Source organism: Phacochoerus africanus, chromosome 2 (assembly GCF_016906955.1).
Source record: "Phacochoerus africanus isolate WHEZ1 chromosome 2, ROS_Pafr_v1, whole genome shotgun sequence".
In the NCBI taxonomy this organism is placed as follows: domain Eukaryota; kingdom Metazoa; phylum Chordata; class Mammalia; order Artiodactyla; family Suidae; genus Phacochoerus; species Phacochoerus africanus.
Genome location: NC_062545.1, coordinates 246,323,948 through 246,346,871, shown reverse-complemented (window position 1 = coordinate 246,346,871; position 22,924 = coordinate 246,323,948). Strand labels below are relative to the sequence as shown.

At 34.1% G+C, this 22,924-nt stretch overlaps 1 protein-coding gene across 1 annotated transcript; it reads right to left on the bottom strand.

Moving 5' to 3' along the window:
- Positions 1 to 1,560: 1,560 nt before the first annotated feature.
- CYLC2 (cylicin 2) lies at positions 1,561 to 11,415 on the bottom strand. The gene is made up of 4 exons (XM_047769564.1): positions 11,399 to 11,415; positions 5,510 to 5,550; positions 3,733 to 3,854; positions 1,561 to 2,511 (listed from the first exon to the last, which is right to left on the bottom strand). The coding sequence occupies exons 1-4, from the start codon at positions 11,413 to 11,415 to the stop codon at positions 1,561 to 1,563; spliced, it is 1,131 nt and encodes a 376-aa protein (XP_047625520.1).
- Positions 11,416 to 22,924: the final 11,509 nt, after the last annotated feature.

Below are 22,924 nucleotides of genomic sequence, written 5' to 3'. Positions count from 1 at the left end.
ATCAGCAATGTCAGACCACTTGGAAGACCACCAGTTACAATAGTCATTAATCCTCAGGTGGTTGATGTAGAGCACAGGGGCCAATGTTTAAAGAACAGACAAAATAATTATCCTTCACTGTTAATAGAAAGCTAGCTCTTGAGAGCATATGGAATAGGAGACCCTTCCTTTAATATCACAGAGAAGCTTTACCTTAGGTCTGGAGTTTATATTGGGAAGGATAAAGGGGAAAGAAAATCACTTGGCAAGTTCTGAAGCAATGTTGAGCTTATCCGAGGGAATATTTTAAGTCAGGGAAGATTTAATTGTCACTAATTGGCAAGTTTTTTACTTGTCTTCACATTAATAGGATTCATGGGTCACAACATAGTATAATATAGTTATAAAGATATAAAGTTAATTATTTTCACATCTAAATAACATCTGGAGATGTTTTTACTCTGTTAGACTTTCTTGAATTCTGGGAAATTTGGTTTTATATATGTATTTAGCAGGAATCACTTTAATATGTCTTGTTTAAATCACTTTAATGTCTTGTTTAAATTTACTCACATTTTTAATTTGTAATCACTTTTCAACCTTCCTTAAATGGAGAGAAGTCAGCCACTGTTTTCTGTTTAAAACCAAACAAAATTCTTGGTAAGTAGTTCTTAAAGTTGTATGTCATAAATGAGTCTCTTCTCCCTTACCATAAATAATTCTACTTCCCTTAAACTTTCCATTGACACTTAAAAAAATTTCATACATGTGGTGTTCCCAGCAAATTCTTACATAGTTCTTATAATGCAAAAGTCAAACTTGATTAAAGTCTAGTAAAAACCTGATCAGCAGATTACAGATATTTTAAAGAATGGTAAATTTTAATTCAAATTACTTCAGTTATTTTTTTTTTTACCTTATTGGAGTTGAAAGAAAACAAACTTACCAAGTGTGTTTATCTTGGGTTGGAAGTAGAGTATTCAATATCCATTAACCTGGTTGTGGCTGTTTATACTTCAGATCTGGTGGTATCAGCTCACCAAAAAAGTAGTATTTTATTTTTGTTTTGAGAAATGATACCTTTAATTTGTAGTTCTATTTATTTGATGTAGACTTTGACATTTTTTTTTATTTCTCTTGATTCTTATGGTTCCTTATTTAAATCTATCTGTGGGTACAACTTCAGATTGTTTAAATTTGTGGATTCAGCATCTGCATCCTTGGATTTTTTGATACCTTTGTTGATTTGTTTTTCTTCTTTGTATTTAAAAATTCGGTATCATCAACTTCTACATCCTTATCTTAATATTCTTTTTGAATCTTTCTAGGGATCTTCATTGAATTCTCCGTATCCCCAGATTTAGTGTTAAGTATCTTCCAAGTCCTTCAGTGAATCATCTCTTATGTTTTTAACATCTTTCTTATATTTTTAATGAAGATTTTCTGGGTCCATCTTTGTATTCTTTACTCCATTTAAAAAATTATTTTGTTAATGTTTAAATCTCCTTTTTCACTCATAGTTTCAGTTTCAGACTACTGAAATTATTTCATCTAATATGCTTTTGAATTATTATCCAAGGCCTACTTGCCCTTCTTGGCATCCTTCTTGGCATCCTTCTTGGCATCCTTTTTGGCATCCTTCTTGGCATCAGCAGATTCTGGTTCAGTACCTTTCTTAGCATCTTTCTTGGCATCTTTCTTGGCATCTTTCTTGGCATCTTTCTTGGGAGTATCTTTTGATTCACTGTCTGCTTCACTGGGCTTCTTTTCATCTTTCTTTTCTTTTTTACTTTCCTTCTTCTTTGAATCTTTCTTGCCCTTTGATTCATCACCTTTGTCACCAGGTTTCTTTGAATCCTTTTTCCCTTCCTTGTCCTTTGCGTCTTTCTTTTCACCTTCTGATTCTGTAGCTGACTCCTTGCCTTTCTTCGGACCTTTTTTATCTTTTTTGGAATCTTTCTTTGCATCTCCTTTTTCACCCTCTGATTCTATAGCTGATTCCTTGCCTTTCTTTGGACCTTTTTTATCTTTTTTGGAATCTTTCTTTGCATCTCCTTTTTCACCCTCTGATTCTGTAGCTGACTCCTTGCCTTTCTTTGAATCTTTCTTTTCTTTTTTGGAACCTTTCTTTGCATCTCCTTTTTCAGCTTCTGATTCTGTATCAGATTCCTTTCCCTTCTTTGAACCTTTCTTATCTTTTTTTGACTCTTTCGTTTCAATTGCTTTTTCTTCTTTAGCTCCTGGTTCTTTCTTTGAAGCTTTCCTAGATTTTCCCTGTGAAACGATGGATTCTGCTTCTGAATCTGATTTGTCCTTGTCTGCTTTCTTATCTTCTTTACCTTTCTTTATTGATGGAGATAAAGGTTTCCCTACACTTTTAGCATCCCCCTTAGAGGGACCAGTTGGTTTCATTGGTACAGGCTGCCTCCTGGCAGCTAAATAAACAGATGGTTTCTCAGAAATTCTCATTAAAGAACGGTACATCCATAGTGGTCGTCTGTGATCTCCCCTTAATTTCTCTTCATCATATTTCTGAAATATTTGTTAGAATAATGGTGAACAACTTTTGTGAGAGTAACACTGCCTTTATTACTAGATATCAAATATGTTTTAACTTCAACCATGAAAAAATTTTACATTTTGACAGACAATGGATAAATGGTAGATTTTATAGTTTATTATGCTTTTCCAATTTTGTTCCTTTTGGTACTAAAGGATAACCAAGCCTCATTTTAGGCCTAATTTCAATTTATAGTATCTTCATAATTCCCTCAAGATTTTATGTTAAAATTCTTAAAGATATCCACTAACTAATGACATATTAAAACCTTTGTTTGTAATTATGAGAGGCTTTTGTGTTTGTCGTTGTTTTTGAGGTTTCCTGGACTTCCTTACCCCCTTCCATTTCTATGCTAACTCAAACTAATTATTCTCTAACATTTAATAGCTTCATGCTATAAAAGTTTAATTGCAAAAATAGCAAATTTGGGAAGAATGCTAATGAACAATGGAAAAATAAGTTGAATAAAGAAAGAAAAAGGAAGAACATCAAAAGTCAGAAGTAACGTGAATCACTACTGATTAGATACATTACCTAAAGCAAACAACTTGATGATAAATTATTTTGTGAAAACTTTTCTTAGAACATTTTTATATACCTTGATGATTCCAGAAACATTGGGAAATTTTAATCTCCTAATATTCAGAATTTTGAATTCTGTGTCATAGGAAATGAGAATGCACCAAAACTTCCTCGGTGTATAATGTAACTCCATGATTCTAATGAAGGGTTATCTCTAACTGGGTAACATTTTCTGAATGTTCATACTAACTGTAGCATTAGGATCTCTGTATTTCTTTGCTTCTTGGACACATATTTTCTGTAATGTGGGGTTGCTGAACAAATAGTTAATATGAGATAAAGTAATTATTTTTATACGGTGAAATGCACATAAAATATACCTACTTTCTCCAAGTAGAAGAATTTGTATTACCTTTAACTATGCTGTCCAATATGATATTTAAAAGCTGCATGTGAATTAAATCAAATTGAATTGTAAAATTCAATTGCTCAGTTACCCTAGCCTCATTTCAGTTGTAGAGTAGCCACACTGGAATCAGAATGCAAAAAATGTAAAATATTTTCATCATCACAGAAATTCCACCAGTCAGCACTGATCTATAACATAGACAACTGTACATAATTTCACAAGCTTATTACCAATAAATGTATGTGATGTTTTCAATACTCACAGGAATTGTACTGTCGCGTAGTTGGGAAGGTTTTGATCTCCTTTTTGTTCCTGGTCGTGGTGGTTTGGGAAATACCAGGGCAAAGTGTTGCTGATTCCATGATTTTTTGCTTAATTCACTGACTAAAATAAGAAAATATTAAGCTGTACTTCAGAGTAAATAGAATTTCATCAGATCTAAAATGACAGTAAGATAATTTAATGTAAATAAGTGATTCAAATTATGGTTTCTTTTAATTGCTAGTGCTTGAAATTCAGTACTATTAATATGAGAAAATAAAATTTGATTTTTTAAAAATTTGACTAGTTTTTCAGTTTTCTATATAGTAGTTGTGAAACTAATACAGTCTGTAATATAAATGAAGAGAAACAGTTTTATTGTTTCCTTTTAATGTTTCTATCTCTCCCAGAAAGATCTGTATTCTTTTGGATAGAACACAATTCTCCTGAGAACAGAAAAATATGATAACTACTTCTGTAGCTCCCAAAGTAGTTAGCACAGTGCCTGTTTAAATTATTCATTATATGTATGGTTGAATCTAGATGCTAACGCTTGAGATCCCCTGAGTTAATCATAATTTACTAAGCTGCAAGAGTAAATGTTATACACCCAAGAGCTGCATTGTCATAGGTGGCATACTAATTGAGAAAACTGATAAATAAAGAGTACCTACAGACTTGTGATTGACAGTTACATGGAAGCTGTAATATAAATAGTTAAAAAAATTGAAGTTATCAGTGAAACCAGTGAGAGAGATAATATAACTCTATTTAATATGTACAATAACCGTGTATATAGGAGCAAATAGGTTCACCCTATGAGTCTCCTAAAGACAGAATCAGAATCATTGAGAAAATATGCAGAATGAAAGACATATTTAAGTTCAGTATATGAGGAAAATTTAATTATATGATATATGAAGTCCTTCAACATCAGATTGACTGGCCTTGTCAAATAGTGAATTTTTTTGGCCAATTATGAGCCATACACAATCTTATCAGGAATATAGTAGAAGATATTTCTGACACAGGTAAGAAGTTGTTTATCCATATTTTTATACTGCCTTTCAACTGCAATATTATCTGATTGTATGATTTCTAATATGTAAATATGCCCACCCTTATGCTGCTAAATATAGTCACTTAATAGTGTCTTAGGGGTTAAAAACAAAATATCCTTAGAAAGTATTCACTAACACATGAGAAAAGTGCATAGGAAAACTAAAAGCTGATTTTTTTTTATTTTATTTTTATTATAGTATAGTTGATTTACAGTGTTGTGTCAATTTCTGCTGTACAGTGTAGTGACCCAGTCATACATATATATATATTCTTTTTCCTCACACTATCTTCCAACATGTTTTATCACAAGAGTTCCCTGTGCTGAACAGTAGACCTCATAGTTTATCCATTCTTTTTTTTTTTTTTTTTGGTCTTTCTGTCTTTTCTAGGGGCCGCACCCTCAGCATATGGAGGTTCCCAGGCTAGGGGTCTGATCGGAGCTGTAGCCGCTGGCCTATCCACAGTCACAGCAACTCGGGATCCGAGCCGCTTTTGCGACCTACACCACAGCTCATGGCAATGCCGGAACCTTAACCCACTGAGCGAGGTCAGGGATCGAACTCGCAACCTCATGGTTCCTAATTGGGTTTGTTAACCATCGAGCCATGATGGGAACTCCAGTTTATCCATTCTACATGTAATAGTTTGCATCTCCATGACAGCTATCGTTTTATCATTTATTCATTCATCTATGATAAAAAAATTCATCATCTTACCTGGAATGTAATTATCATATGTCCCAAAGTTTATTTTTTGGCTATTAAAATAAAAGGGGAAAGTTTAATTAACTTACAAAAAATCACTCTAGTTAATGACTCTAGTTAATGACTCTTTCTCACCACCAAATAGAAAAATATTTTACATTCTTAGATCTTTAATATTATGTAAGATTACTTCATCCTAGAAAAATATAGGGGAGCAAATATGTGATTTTAGCACAGGCTTCAACAGAACTAAAACAAGGTGGATTAAAAACATTAAAAAAATTCTCTAACTTGCTTTATTGAAATATGGGCAATTATTTCTAATGTGAAATCATGATTGGATTGTTTCCCACCTTATGCTTCAAATTCTCTTGAAATTGAACTCTAAGATATTGTAAGAATTATAAAACTTAATCTTACAAAAACTGTACTTTAATAAGATCAGATCCTCAAAATATTCTCAGAACTAAACAAAATCCAAATCACTCAATGGCATATGTGGTGTCTCTGAATGTGTGTGTGTGTGTCGGTATATACCACAAGTATTAATATGAATTTTGATATTTTTTTCTTCTCTAGGAAAATATGAAAAATAAAACCATGTTGCAAAGTAATTTCTACTTATGTTTCTACTTTCAGAACTATATGAACATGTAGTACTCCTCTACACAAAGATGAGTTTTATACCTAATTTTTATTTGTTTGTAATCAAGGCAGATATTAATATATGTTAGAGAAATATCATTATACACCATCCCATTATATTATAGAAATAAAGTCATTGTTTATCATTAGTATATTTTAGGCTTACACACACAAACACACATGCAAACATAATAACACATGCTCACACAGTATTTTACTTATGTTGACATTACATAAATATTAAAAGTATAGTAAAAAAAAAAACTTGGTACTTTCATTAAAGCTTTAGTTCCCAGAACAAAATCTGGCACATTTTTGCCACTCTACAAAATTTTGAATGAATCATTTGAATATTATAAAGCCTAGTGATTTCTTAACTGAGGATATACATTAAAATTACTTGCCCTATTATATCCAAATCTCTAGGTTTGGATCTAGCCAAGCACATTTATACACTGCTGAAAAATATTGATTTTCAACCATGTTTATGAACTTCTATGTTCTAAATGCTCTGAAAGAGGAAATATTTCATGAAATAATATTAAATTTATTTTTAAATTTTATTAAATTTGAGATATAAAAAGTGCTACATAGGCATGGTCCATTAAGTTTTTGTGCAATCTCTAGGGCATATTCTTTGATCATTAAGCTGTTGAATTAAAAATTCATAACAAAATCATAGTTGACCCTTGAGCGACACAGTTTTAAACATCACATTTTCACTTAGACATGAATATTTTTCAATAAATGTGTATTACAGTACTACATAACCCATTATTACTTGACTCCCTGGATGCAGTACCATGAATTTGGAGATCCCACTATTAAGTTATTTTCAGATTTTAACTTTGTCAGGATCAGTGCCATTAGCCCCCACATATTTCAAAGGTCAAAACTATGTAGAAACCACACAAATATTTTGAAAAAAAAAGCATCTCCAAATAACCAGTGGTAAAACAGAAATCACAATGCACACTTATAAAAAAGAAGCAACTGGATAATAATATCAAAAATTGTGGAATATTGTGAACAGTTTGTAGAGAGAATTTTATATCTTTTAATGTCTTATATAAGAAAAAAAGTTTAAAATCATTGTTGTAAATCTCTGGTTTAGGATTATGATAATATAAAACTAAAGTCAAAGTTAAAGGGAGAAAATAATAAAGCTTAAGCCAAAATCAGTGAAAGAAAAAAAAATTAGAGCAAATATAAAAATTCCATGTTTTGTTTTTTGAAAAGATTATTAAAACTGATTAACTCCTATTAAAGCTGATGAAGAAAAAACAGAGAACTCATACATTACCAATATTAGGACAGATGAAGATTTTTATAACTATACAGATTTTAAAGGATAATGAGAACTATCATTAATAATGAGCAACGTAAGTGAAATAGATGAGTTTCTTGTAAAACTCATTTTATGTATCAGTACTGACACATGATGAAATAATAAAAATTAACCAGCCCTATAATTATTAAATACATTTAATTCACTATCAAAAATCTTCCCAGAAGGAAAAGCACAGGGCCTGTGGGGTCTTACTGATAAATTAAATTAAAAACTTAAGGAAAAATAGTAATACTACACAAGTTTTTCAGAAACAAGACGATGGGGGATGTTACAACTCATTTTTTAAGACCAATATAAATAAACTTGTCAGCAAAATGTCTCAAGGACATTACCAGAAATGTGTATTGTGGGCCAATACCATGCATTAACACAGACACAAAAAAATATTATTATTATTATTATTTGTCTTTTTAGGGCCGCACCCATGGCATATGGAGATTCCCAGGCTAGGGGTCAGATGGGAGCTGTAGCCACTGGCCTATGCCGCAGACACAGCAATGCTAGATCTCAGCAGCATCTGCAACCTACACCACAGCTCACAGCAACAGCAGATACTTAACCCACTGAGTGAGGACAGGTTTTGAACCTACATCTTCATGGATGCTAGTCAGATTCGTTTTCATTGAGCCACAATGGGAACTCCAGACTGAGACAATAATTATTTAATGATTCATTAATTTTTATTGCTAAATAATATATAAAAAGGCTAATATATCATAACCATTGAGGTTTACTTTCTGGTGTGTAAACTGATTGGCTTAACATACATGAATTAACCAATGCAATCACTCCAAATAACATATAACAAATTTCATCTGTGGGGTTCCCATTGTGGCTCAGTGGAACCAAGCCTAACTAGTATCCATGAGACTGTGCGTTCTATCCCTAGCCTCACTCAGTGGATTAGCATCCGGTGTTGCCACACACTGTGGTCTACATCGCAGACGTGGCTTGGATCTGGCATTGCTGTGGCTGTAGTGCAGACTGGCAGCTGCAGCTCATATTTGACCCCTAGACTAGGAACTTCCATATGCCACACCTGCAATCCTAAAAAAAAAAAAAGAAAAGGAAAAAAAAAGAAAATTCATCTGATTATCTCAAGATATGCAGAAGAATTTATGAAAAAACATAATATTCATTCACAATAAAAACTCTGAGAAAACTATGAATAGAAGGCATCTTCCTCAAATGGATAAAATGAGTCTAGAGAATACTTACTATTAAAATTAAATTAATTAGTAGTTGAATATTTACTGTTTCCTGTAGAAACTATAAACAAGGCATAGATGCTCACTTTATTCAGCATTGTGATCCTCACCCTGTTTTGTACTTTAGGGCAATAAAAGCATTAAGATTGGAAAGGAAGAAATAAAATTGTTTTTATTCACAGGAGGCATAATTGACACCTGAAAAATAATTGTTTAGGGCTCTTTAGTGAATGTCTGGAATACTACTTAGCTATGTAAGGCATTACTGATGTATGCAACATGACAACATGGATGAATCAGAAACATATAATGAAATAAAAAAATACAGAAACACAAAACTTATACACTGTGATTTAATTTGTGTGAATTTCAAGAATAGGCAAGACTGTTTATGGTAAATTAGCAGCCATTTGTGGGTGAGGGGCAGAATGGACTGACTGGAAGCTGGCAAAATGTAACTGAATGATGTGGTTGAAAATGCCTTTGTTTCTTAAAGTTGGTTAGGTTAGGGTTAGTGACAATTTATTACATGTAAATTTCTTTCATTTTTACTGAAAAGAGTTTATGTGACCCCAAAATGGCATTGATCTAAATACTGTAGTTCTCACTCTCTATATAAATGTACATATGTCATAAGCAGTTAAATCAGTTTAATCTTTTGGAATTAGATAGTTTTCTCACTATTTCCCCTAAGTCTGATCCTGCTGGTGGCACATCTCTCCTCTTACTTCTCTGAGACAGTCAAGTTTTCTAAGATGAATTCAGATTTGATTTTTGAAGTATCATATTTAAAAAAAAAACTGTAAGTGTATCTTTTATTATTATTATTTGGTTTTGTTGGCCATAACTGCAACATGTAGAGGTCCACAGACCGGGGTTCTAACCCAAACCACACCAGTGACAACACCAGACTTTAACCTGCCATACCACAAGGGAACTCCTATTATTTTTTGTTTGGAAACTATTTCTATGTGAATATAAATTTATTTATATCCTTTATAAATAGGACCCTCAAAACTTTGAAGATAAAGTTTGTAGTCCAATATAATTCCTTACTCTAAAAAGAGGAAGAAATGCAACAATTAAATCAAACATTTCATTATTTCTTGATATGACTAGTTTTTGAAATATGTATATATACACACAATAGCTAATACTTGATCTTAAGAAAGATTACATGGAACACAGAAGCCACAAATCTGCCTTCACTTCAGGTCCACATATCTTAATCATTTCAAAATCAGTCTTGGTATCTCTAAACTTTTTTAGGTAAAGAAGGTACACATTGTCATTGTGGAATAGAATATGTTCATGACTTAGAAAAGGAGGCTAGATTTAGGTTTTCTTAAATAAAAAGTGGAGATCCCAAGTAGGAGACATGGAGACTTTATTTTTTAAGAGAAAAATGTTTGTACATTATCACTGGAGAGATTTTTTTAAAAGGGGTTAATGTTAACCAAGTGTATGATTTTTTTTTAAATCTTAATCTAAGTACAAAATACATTTGCTTTTACTCTTCCTTTAACAATGTATCTGTTAGGATATGTTTTAAAAGTGTATAAAATATTTAAGGGATAAAGGGTCTCAATAATGTGTTATCACCCACAGACTCATTGTATGTCTTTTTAATTGAAGTATAGTTGATGTCTAATATTATATAAGCTACAGATATACAGTACAGTAATTCATAGTTTTTAAATGTTATGCTCCATTTATAATTATTAAAATATTGGCTATATCCCCTTTATTGTACAATATATCCTTATAGTTTATTTTACATGTAATAGTTTGTACCTCTTAATCCCCTATCCCTATATTGCCTCTCCCCACTCCCTTTCCTCATTGGTAACCACTAATTTTTTCTCTGTATGTGTGAATCTGTTCCTTTTTTGTTTCATTCACTAGTTTAATTTTTAGATTCCATATAAAGTGATATCATAAGGCATCTGACTGCATCTTTTCTTTAACAGAAGTGTCCAAAGAAAACCTATATCCTTCATATTTCAGAGTTATATGCCTTTGCCCTTGTTCCATGTCTTCACGGTGAAAAGGTTTACATAATTAAAAGGTTTTACTTTCCTCTCACATGAACATATGATAAATTAAGCATAAAGACACTACTATCATCAAACTTCCCACATCTGGATAATTTTCTTTTCATTGCAGAGCGCTTTTGCGTACTCAGTATTTCTCAAAAGAGATATAGTTAGCGTTTAGATGTGATTTGTGTGGGGCTGCACCACTTATTACCAAAGGTTTAGTACCCTAGACCTATATACCCTCTATAAGTCAGTAGCACTCCTCAGTCACTGTGATTTAAAAAAACAAAAAAAGCTTCCATAAATTTTTAAATAGGCTCTAAGGAAGCGATAGTTCTCTGAATGTCAGCCACTAATAATTTCATTCTATATGTCCCAAAATACAATATTATAAAAAAAACCTGAGGACTCACATTGAAAAAGAATCAACCAGTACCCAATATCAATTTACTGAAGAGAATGAACTAGTTAAGTCTGGGATCAACACCACTCATGATATTGCTTGAGAACATATGTGTCTGCTAAACATATACTCTCTTATTTGTCAATGGCATGTTAATAATATTAGCAAACATATCTCTATACTAAAGAGGATAATGTAAAGCTAACTAGAGCAATTCAGTTATTTTAAAACATTAAATTTGACAAGAGGACTTACAATCTTGGTACAGACATTTCCCCCACCTATGATTTGCCAGAACTTAAACACTGTAAGTTCAAATTAATGATGTTGAGAAGTGACATCATAAAGAGGCCAAGAGCACTGGGAGTTAAAGGGGAAAAGCAAGAGGATCTACTTGTATTTCTGTTTTACGTTCTCTAACATTCAGTCTAAGATTGGTGCTTACTTTCATTGAATAAATACAACTGGAAATTCTAAAAATCCAATTGAATTTTTATAATAAAAATTGTTTCAATTTTTCATATAATTTTAATTTATTAAATAATATGATAAAAGGATGAATCTAGACATTTATGTATTAAGATTGGTTGTAATCCTAACTTACCTGACATTCATGCATCTGTTGTTAAATTCATTTCATAATTTTACCTTGCCTTTCCCCATTTTAAACTGGTGGATTGTTCATAGAAACAGCTTTTAAAGAAAGCTACGTGCTTTTAAAAATTATCTCCTTACCAAGAGAGCTGATTTAGATAATTTTAATTCTACCCACCACTCCACACCACAATAGATGAATAAAAATACTGTATAAGGTATTATTTAAACATGTTGCCATTACTTAACTCCTTCTGGGAAGTTTCAACTGACTTTTTTTTCCTTAAGGACAACTTTTATCAAACTTTAGCTATTGTAAGAGATAAACTTCTATTTTTTTTAGTCATGGAAGTTTTTCTTTCATATCCCAGAACTGTGGTAAATTCTAGAGGGGTTGGGTGGAGGAATTTCTACAAAGTTGATTTAGCTATTCAGTTTTCTCTGATCTATTGCTCTACTACTTTACTATCAACTAATTTAACACTATTACTGCTGATGTTTTCCTGCAGAGTGGTAATTTAGTAAACAAGTCATGACTTCTAATTCCATAATAAGTGTTTTACAGATTATAAAATAATTTCTGTACATTATTTCATTTATTTCTTATATAATACAGTAAAAATATAAGGACATTTGGTTCTTGATATTTACTGAGTTATTTTCTAAGACTTTGCAAATTGTTGCCTGTTTAAAAATACAGCATATAATTTCCCCATAAAAGCTATCTATCTATCTATATAACTATAATAGGTTCTTCAGTCTCATTGATTCCAGTGATTCACATATTTATGTGAGTATGTTTATATATGTGTGATTTGTGTATCTATCAGCTTACCTATCCATCCATGTATTATCAATTTATTTATTTCTCTCTATGTTGTGTAAAAGATTTAGGACATTTAACAAGGGGATGTAAATGTGCAAATAAAATTACTAAATGTATTATAAGTTATTTTATAGCTTGTAGGGTAATAGTATAGATCATGTATATATATATATATATATGCACATATATAGTAAAAGAGTATCATTATTATAAGTTAATCATGAAATTGTGCAAATATCTAAAGTTGTTATTTTTAAATGTAAATAAATCATAGGTGATCAACATGATAAATTATTGTGAAATGAACAAACTTTTTAACAACTATTTTTTGTTACAAATAGATCATTACTAGTAGCCTTTTATCTATTCAGTTTATTATTATTTATGCCCTCCCTGAAGGTGACCACTCTTCTGTCTTATAAAAGTATCAATTCTTTTTTCTAGTTTGGGACGGATAGAATCATAGAACATATTTTTTATATGTGCCTTCTTCTAATGTACATTTTTATGTCCATCCATATGATTGCATATATTTGCAGTTTGTTCATCATTTATATATATTTATATAAATACTCACACATATATATGTATGTATAATTATTTGTAGTATTATGAGCTATAGGCATTATATGTATATGATAGTTTACTTATATATTCTACAATTGACGAGCATTTATTTTACTTCCAATTTTTAACAAGTAGAAATTATTTTGTCTTTAATGATTTTATGTATGTACTTTGGTGGACATGATCATACATTTATGTTGGCATATAACATTTATTAAAGCACTTAGTCATAGAGAATAGTGAAATTTAATTTAGATAATGCCAAACAGTTTTCTAAAATGCCTGTGTCAGTGGCAATGTGTGAGAGCTCCTGTTCATCTACATCCTTACCAACAATGGATTTTATGAGTTAATTTAACTTTAGCTAGTTTAACGTCTTGAGATTATATATTAATGTTGATTTATATTGAATTTCCTGATCTTAAGTAATTAGGGACACTGGTGAAAAGGCTGACCTGGGGAGGAAAAAAGCATGAAATCTACCAAAGAGGGAAAATAAGAATTACAATGAAATTTTCATCAAAATTATGCAAGCCTCAGATATAGTAAAAGAAAATGAAGATTAAAATATATGATATAAAAATACTACATATAGGAGACTAGAATGGGCTATGTTTACATTGCACAAAGTAGGCATCAGAGCAGGAAACACAACAGGGATAAAGAGGAATCTTACAAAAAGATAAAGGAGTCAATTCCATTCAAGTTTTCAGGCAAATATTTAGCTTTCACCAAAATCAAGCATATCATCCACCATAAAAACAAATCTTTAAAATTTACACTATACAGAGTATATTCTTGGGTCATAACAGGATTAAACTAGAAATCAGTAATAAGATACCTGAAGTCATCAAATATTTGGAAGTAAATAACTGCTGGGACAAGATAGCAGAATAAAAGTACTTGGCTCACTGCCTTTCACAAAAACGCCAAAACCACAATTAACTGCTGAACAACCATCACCAAAATTGGAAACTACCAAAAATGATATCCTATACCCCAAAAAACCAAGACAAAGCCACAACAATATGGTAGGAGGGGTGCTTTCACAATATAAGCAAAACCAAATAACTGCTAGGTGGTTGACCCACAATCTAGAAAATATACCACAGAAACTATCCCACAGAAGTGAGTGCTCCAAACCCCACATTATGTTCCCCAGCCTGGGGATCTGTAATTGAGAAAAGGAGTCCCCAGAGCTTTCAGCATTGAAGATCAGAAGGGCTAGAGCACAGTAGCTCCACTTGACTGGGGGAAACAGACTCCAGTCTTGGAGGCTGCACACAAGTTTACATGTGTCCTGGGTCCCAGGGGAAAGGAGAGACTCCATAAGAATCTAGGCCAGACCTACCTGGGTCTCAGAGTGTCTCTTGGGAAAGTAGGAGTCAGCTTTGGCTCACTGTGGAGGTAGGACACTGGAGGAAGAGGTCCCAGGGAATAATCATTGGCATGAGCTACCCTGGAGGCTGATATTTTGGAAAAATCTAGTCCCACTCAAAAATAGCCTGCAGGCACGAATGCTGAGAAGCCCCAGGCCAAACAACCAACAGGATGGGAGCAGTCATACTCACCAGCAGACAGGCTATCTAAAGTCTTCCTAGGCACACAGGTGTCCCTAATCATACTCCTTGACATAGCCTTGCCTGTCAGAAGGAAAAGACCCAGATTTATCCAGCAGTAGGCAGGTCCCAGTCCCTCCCATCAGGAAGCTGGCACAAGCCCTGGGATCAATATCACCAACCACAGGGAAATCACCAGAAAAAAAGAGGAGCTTCAACCATGCAGCCTACAGAAAGACCACAAGGAGTTCCCTTTGTGGTACAGTGGAAATTAATCCAACTGTTATCTATGAAGATACAGACTCAATAATGGCCTTGTTCAGTGCATAATGGATCTGGCATTGCCATGAACTGTGGTGTGGGTCACAGATGAAGCTCAGATTTGGCATTGCTGTAGCTGTGGTGTAGGCCAGCAGCTGTGGCTTTGATTTGACCCCTATCGTGAGAACTTCCACATGCCACACCTGTAGCTCTTAAAAAAAATGGATACCACAAACACAGAAAGTTAGACAAAATAAAAGGCAGAAACATATTCTTCAGATGAAGCAACAAGGCAAAACCTCAAAAGGACAACCACATGATATGGAGATAGGCAACCTACATGAAAAAGACTTCAGAATAATGATAGTAAGGATTATCCAACATCTCAGGGGAAAAATAGAGGCAAATAAATGAAAAGAAATATTTAATAAAGAAATAGAAGATTCAAAGAACATAATAATAAATGAAAAAGTCACTGAAAGAATTAGCAGAATACATGAGGAAGAAGAATAGGCTAGTGGAAATCTCTGATATGGAGTAGAATAAGGAAAAAAAGAATTAAAAGAACTGAGACTATGAGACTTCTGGGACAATATTAAGTGAACCAACATTTGTGTAATAGGGGTCCAAGAAGGAGAAGAAAGAGGAAAAGTACCAGAGAAAATATTTGAAGAGATAATAGCAGAAAACTTCCCTAACCTGGAAAAGGGAATACTCATTCAAGTACAGGAAACACAGTGAGTACTAAACCCAAGAAGGAATATGCCAAGACACATATTAGTCAAATTGACCAAAATCAAATAGAAAGGTAAAATATTAAAAGCAACTAGCAAAAAGCAACAAATAACATATAAGGGAACCCCTTAAGTTACCAGCTGAAGTGATGAAAGGGACAAACCTGCAACCATAAGTATTCTACCCAGCAAGTCTCTCATTCAGATTCAATGGAAAAATTTACAGACAACTAAAAGCTAAGAGACTTCAGACCCACCAAATTGTAATTACAACAAATTCTAAAGAAACATCTCTAGGATGAAAAGAAAAGACCACAACTACAAACAAGAAAATTACAAATGAAAAGACTCACTGGTAAAGATAAACATATAGTAAAGTTAAGATCATCCACACACAAATATGGTATCAAAACAAGCAATCATCAGAAGAGGAGAGTATGATTGCAGGATATTAGCAAAATGCATTTGAAATTAGGAGATCAGCAGAACAGTCATGTGTGTATGCATGTGTGTGTGTGTGTGTGTGTGTGTGTGTGTGTGTAGACTGTGATATTAAAACTTCATGGTAGCCGCAAACTAAAAGTAGATACACACACAAAAAGTAAAACCAATCCAAATACAACACTGAACATATTCATCAAACCACAAGAGAAGACTATAAAAGAGGAAGGGAAGAAAAAAGACTAAAAAAAATCTAATCCAAAACAATTTTCAAAATGAAAATAAGAACATATGTATAAATAATTACCTTAAATATTAATACATTAAATGCTTCAACCAAAAGCCATAGACCAACTAAATAGATGGAAAAACAAGACCATATACGTGCTGTCTACAAGAGACCCACTTCAAATTTAGGGGCACAGATTGACTGAAAATGAGAGGATCAAAAAAGATATTCCAGTAAAAGTGAAATAAAAGGAAAGTGGTTTTTTTGCAGATTTTTTCTTGTTGATTTCCAGTCGTATAACGTTGTGGTCAGAAAAGATGCTTGAAATTGTTTAAATTTTATTAAAGTTACCAAGGTTTCATTTGTAGCCCAGGATGTGATCAACCTTAGAGAATGTTCCATGTGCACTTGAGAAGAATGTATATTCTCTTGCTTTTGGATAGAATGTCCTATAAATATCTATGAAGTCCATCTGGTTTAATGCATCATTCAGGGCCTGTGTTTCCTTATTGATTTTCTGTCTGGTTGATCTGTCCATTGCTGTAAGTGGGGTGTTAAAGTCCCCCACTATGATTGTGTTATTGTCAATTTCTCCTTTTAAGGTTGTTAGCAGTTGCCTTATATATTGTGGTGAACCTGTGTTGGGTGTGTAGATATTGAAAATTGTTATACTTTCTTCTTGGGTCAATCCTGTGATCATTATGTAGTGACCTTCTTTGTCCCTTAAAATATTCATCATTTTAAAGTCTATTTTGTCTGATATGAGTATTGCTACTCCAGGTTTCTTTTGATCCCCGTTTGCCTGAAATATTTTCTTCCATCCTCTCACTTTCAATTTGTATGTGTCCCTAGAAGTGAAGTGGGTCTCTTGAAGACAGCATATATATGGGTCTTGTTTTTGTATCCATTCAGCCAGTCTATGTCTTTTGGTTGGGCCTTTAGTCCATTAACATTTAAGGTAATTATTGATATGTATGTTCTTATTGCCATTTTATTAATTACTTTGGATTTGTTTTTGCTGCTCTTTTTCCTTTCCTTCTTCTCTTGTTCTTTTCTGCCTATAGAAGTTCCTTTAGTATTTGTTGTAAGGCTGGTTTAGTGTTGCTGAATTCTCTCAGCTTTTGCTTATCTGTGAAGGTTTTGCTTTCTCCTTCAAATCTGAATGAGAGCCTTGCTGGGTAAAGTAATCTTGGTTGGAGGTTTTATCCTTTCATCAGTTTAAGTATGTCATACCACTCCCTTCTGGCTTGCAGAGTTTCTGTTGAAAAATCTGCCAATAGCCTTATTGGGGTTCCCTTGTATATTACTTGTTTCTTTTCCCTAGCTGCTTTCAAGATGTTCTCTTTGTCTTTAATTTTGGTCAGTTTGATTAAGACGTGTCTTGGGGTGTTCCTCCTTGGGTTTATTTTATATGGTACTCGTTGTGCTTCCTGGATTTGAGTGAGTGGTTCCTTCCCCATGTGAGGGAAGTTTTTGACTATTATCTCTTGGAATATTTTTTCTGTCCCCTTCTCTCTCTCTTCTCCTTCTGGCACCCCTATAATACTGATGTTGGCGTGTTTAACGTGGTCCCAGAGTTCTCTGAGACTCTCTTCATTTGTTTTCAATCTTTTTTCTCTTTTCTGTTCTGCATCCATAATTTCCACTAATCTGTCCTCCACCTTGCTTATTCATTTTTCTGCTACTGTATTCTGCTGTTAGCTGCTTCTAGTGCATTTTTTTATTTCAGTTATTGTATTTTGCATATCTTCTTGTTTAAGAAAAAAACTGCAAAAAACACAAACACGTGGAGCCTTGACAACATGCTAATAAGCAGCCAATGGATCACTGAAGAAATCCAAGAGGAAATTAAAAAATACCTGGAAGCAAATGACAACAAAGATACGACACTCCAAAACCTATGGGAGGCAGCAAAAGTCATTCTAAGAGGAAAGTTTATAGCAATACAAGCCCACCTTAGGAAACAAGAAAAAGCCCAAATAATCAAGCTAAATTTACATCTAAAGTAGCTCGAGAGAGAAGAACAGACAAGACCTAAAGTTAGTAGAAGGAAAAAAATCATAAAGCACAGAGCAGATATCAATGGAATAGAAACAAAGAAAACCATAGAAAAGATCAATGAAACGAAAAGCTGGTTCTTTGAAAAGATCAACAAAATTGATAAACCCCTAGCCAGACTTATCAAGCAAAAAAGAGAGAGGACTCACATCAATAAAATTAGAAATGAAAAAGGAGAAGTAACAACGGACATCACAGAAATACAAAGGATCATAAGAGACTACTATATGCAACTACATGCCAATAAAATGGAAAACCTAGAAGAAATGGACAAATTCTTAGAAAAGTACAATCTTCCAAGACTAAACCAAGAGGAAATAGAAAAGATGAATGGACCAATCACAAGAACTGAAATTGAAACAGTGATTAAGAAACTTCCAACAAACAAAAGTCTAGGACCAGATGGCTTCACAGGTGAATTCTATCAAACATTTATAGAAGAGCAAACTATTCAAAAAATTGCAGAGGAAGGGATACACCCAAACACATTCTATGAGGCCACCATCACCCTGGTACCAAAACCAGACAAAGACACCACAAAAAAAGAAAACGACAGGCCAATTTCACTGATGAACATTGAGGCAAAAATCCTCAACAAAATACTAGGAAACCGCATCCAACATTACATTAAAATGATTGTACATCATGATCAAGTGCAATTTGTCCCACAGATGCAAGGTTCTTCAATATCTGCAAATCCATCAGTGTGATACACCACATTACCAAACTGAAGAATAAAAAACCATACGATCCTCTCAATAGATGCAGAAAAGGTCTTTGAGAAAATCCAACACTCATTTCTGATAAAAACCCTTCAGAACGTGGGCATAGCAGGAACCTACCTCAACATAATAAAGGCCATATATGACAAACCCACAGCAAACATCATTCTCAATGGTGAAAAGCTGACAGAATTCCCACTGAGATCAGGAACAAGACAAGGATGTCCACTCTTGCCACTACTCTTCAACATAGTTTGGGAAGTCCTAGCCACAGGAATCAGATAAGTAAAAGAGATAAAAGGAATCCAAACTGGAAAGGAAGAAGTAAAACTATCGCTTTTTGCAGATGACATGATACTGTACCTAGAGGATCCTAAAGACTCTACCAGAAAACTGTTAGAGCTCATCCAGGAATTTGGCAAAGTCGCAGGATACAAAAATCAATACACGGAAATTGACAGCATTTCTATATAGTAACAATGAAAAGCAGAAAAGAAAATTAGGGAAGCAATCCCGTTTACTACCGCATCCAAAGGAATAAAATACCTAGGAGTAAACCTACCTAAAGAAACAAAAGAACTGTACTCTGAAAACTACAAGACACTGATGAAATAAATCAAAGATGACACAAATAGATTAAAAACATACCATGCTCATGGATTGAAAGAGTTAATATTATCAAAATGACTATACTACCCAAGGCAATCTACAGAGTCAATGCAATGCCTATCAAATTACCAAGGACATTTTTCACATAACTGGAACAAAATATTTTAAAGTTTGTTTGGAAGCACAAAAGACCCAGAATAGCCAAAGACATCCTGAAGAAGAAAAATGGAGCTGGACAAATCAGGCTCCCGGTCTTCTGAATATACTACAAAGCAACAGTCGTCAAAACTGCATGGTAATGGCACAAAGACAGAAATACAGATCAGGGGAACAGGATAGAAAGCCCAGAATTAAATTCACGCACCTACAGCCAACTAATCTATGACAAAGGAGGCAAGGATAGACAATGGAGAAAGAACAGCTTGTTCAATAAGTGGTGCTGGGAAAATTGGACAGCCACATGGAAAAGAATGAAATGAGAACACTCCCTAACACCAGACACAAAAAGAAACTCCAAATGGATGAAAGACCTAGATATAAGACCAGACACTATAAAACCCTTAGAGGAAAACAGCAAAACACACTTTGACATAAATGACAGCAACATCTTCTCAGATCTACTGCTTAGAGTAATGACAATAAAAACAAAAATAAAAAAATGGGACCTTATCAAACTTCAACGTTTCTGCACAGCAAAGGAAACCCTAAGCAAAACAAAAAGACAACCCACAGAATGGGAGAAAATCTTTGCAAGTGAATCAACTGACAAGGGTTTAATCTCCAAAATTTACAAGCACCTTCTGCTGCTCCATACCAAAAAAACAACAACCCCATCAAAAAATGAGCAGAAGATCTAAACAGACAGTTCTCCAAAGAAGACATACAGATGGCCAAAAAACACAAGAAAAGATGTTCAACATCACTCATTAGTAGAGAATTGCAAATCAAAACCACTATGAGCTACCAACTTACACCAATCAGAATGGCCATCATACAAAAGTCTACAAACAATAAGTGCTGGAGAGATTTTAGAGAAAAAGGAACCCTATTACACTGTTGGAGGGATTGCAAATTGGTGCAACCATTGTGTAAAACAGTGTGGAGATTCCTCAGAAAACTCAAAATAGATCTACCATTTGACCCAGCAATCCCACTCCTGGGCATCTATCCAGAGGAAACCATGACTCGCAAAGATACATGTACTCCAATGTTCATTGCAGCACTATTTTCAATAGCTAAAACATGGAAACAACCTAAATGTCCATCGACAGAGGAGTGAATCCAGAAGAGGTGGTACATATACACAATGGAATATTACTCAGCCATTAAAAGGAACGAAATTCCAGCAATTTTAGCAACATGGATGGACCTAGAAATTTTCATGCTAACTGAAGTCAGCCATACAATGAGACACCAGCATCAAATGATTTCACTGACATGTGGAATCTGAAAAAAGGACAGAATGAATTTCTTTGCAGAACAGATACTGACTCACAGACTTTGAAAATCCTGTGGTTTCTAAAGGAGACAGTTTGGGGGGTGGGGATATGTGCTCGGGTTGTGTGATGGAAATCCTATAAAATTGGATTGTGATCATCATTGTACAACTACAAATGTAATAAATCATTCAGTAATAAAAATGCATAAAACAATTTAAATCTGAAATGTTGTCTATAAAATACAATAAGATATTAAAATTAATAAAATTTAAACCAAAAATCATATTTTTCCTATAATAAAAGCTAAATGTGCATATTTTAGAATGTGGAATATTAGAAATAAGAAATCAAGGTAGAAGGGATGAAGCTGGCAGAATAGGATGCCTGAAGCTCACCTTCCCTCATAAAAACAACAAAATTATGACCTTCAAGAAAATAGAATGGGAACTATCAAAAAAATACCCTCCTCCAAACGAAAAAGAGGAGGCCACATCAAGATGGTAGAAGGGGTGATTATGAAATCTAAGCAACCACAGCTGGGTGGGGAGCCCACAGAATATGAAGTAACTATATCACATAGGCTCACCCACAGGAGTGAGTGTTCTGAGCCCCATGCCCAGGTTCCCATGCCTATAGATCTGGCATTGGGAGCAGGATCCCCCAGAGCATTAGTTGTTGAGGACCAGCAGGGCTTGTCCACATGAGCTCCACAGGACTGGGAGAAAGGGAGTCCACTCTTGAAATGTGCACACAGATTTTTCTGTCCACTGGGTCCTGATGCAAAGCAGAGACTCCATAAGAATCTGGGTCATACCTGCCTGCAGTTCTTGAAGGATATCCTGGGAAAACAGGGTGTTTCTGTGGCTGGTTGTTGAACAAGGACACTGGAGGCAAAGGTCTTGGGAATAGTCATCAGCATGAACTCCTCTAGAGGTGGCTATTTTGGAAAAATATGGCCCCACCCATCAAGTCTGAGAAGCCCCTGGCCAAATAACAAACCAGGTGGGAACACCGCCCCTACTCATCAGCAAACAGGCTGCCTAAACACTGCACACACACAGCTCAGCAGCTTCTAATCATACCCAGAGACAAAGCCCCATCCACCAGAGGTATGAGAATCACCTCCACCTACCAGTGAGAAGGTTCCCACCAGTCTCTCTCATTAGGAAGCCTGCAGTGAGCCCCCACACCAACCTCAGCCACCCTCAAGGACAGTAGACATCAGAAGCAAGATAGGTTACAACCCTATTGTCTGCAAAAATGAGACCACATTAAAATTCTATAAAAATTAAAAGATAGAGAATTATAACTCATATAAAGGACAACTACAACAACAAAAAAACAAAACAGAAAAACATCTAGTGTTCTGGAGATTACCAACTTCCATGAAAAAGACTATACACTAATGATAGTAAAGATGATTCAAGATCTTGGAAATAAACTGGAGGCAAAGACTGATAAATTATAAGAAATATTGATCAAAGAATTAGAACATATAAAGATTAAGCAAGAAGAAATGCAAAATAAAATAACAAAAAAGAATTCACTAGAAAGAACCAACAGCAGAATACAGGAGGCAGAAGATCAAATAAGTGAGGTTAGAAGACAGACTGGTGGAAATCACTGAAGCCAAACAGAAAAAAAGATTGAAAAAAAAAATGAAGACAGTCTAAGAAGTCTGGGGAAACTTTAAATGCACCAACATCCATATTAGAGGGGTGCCAGAGGAGAAGAGAGAGAGA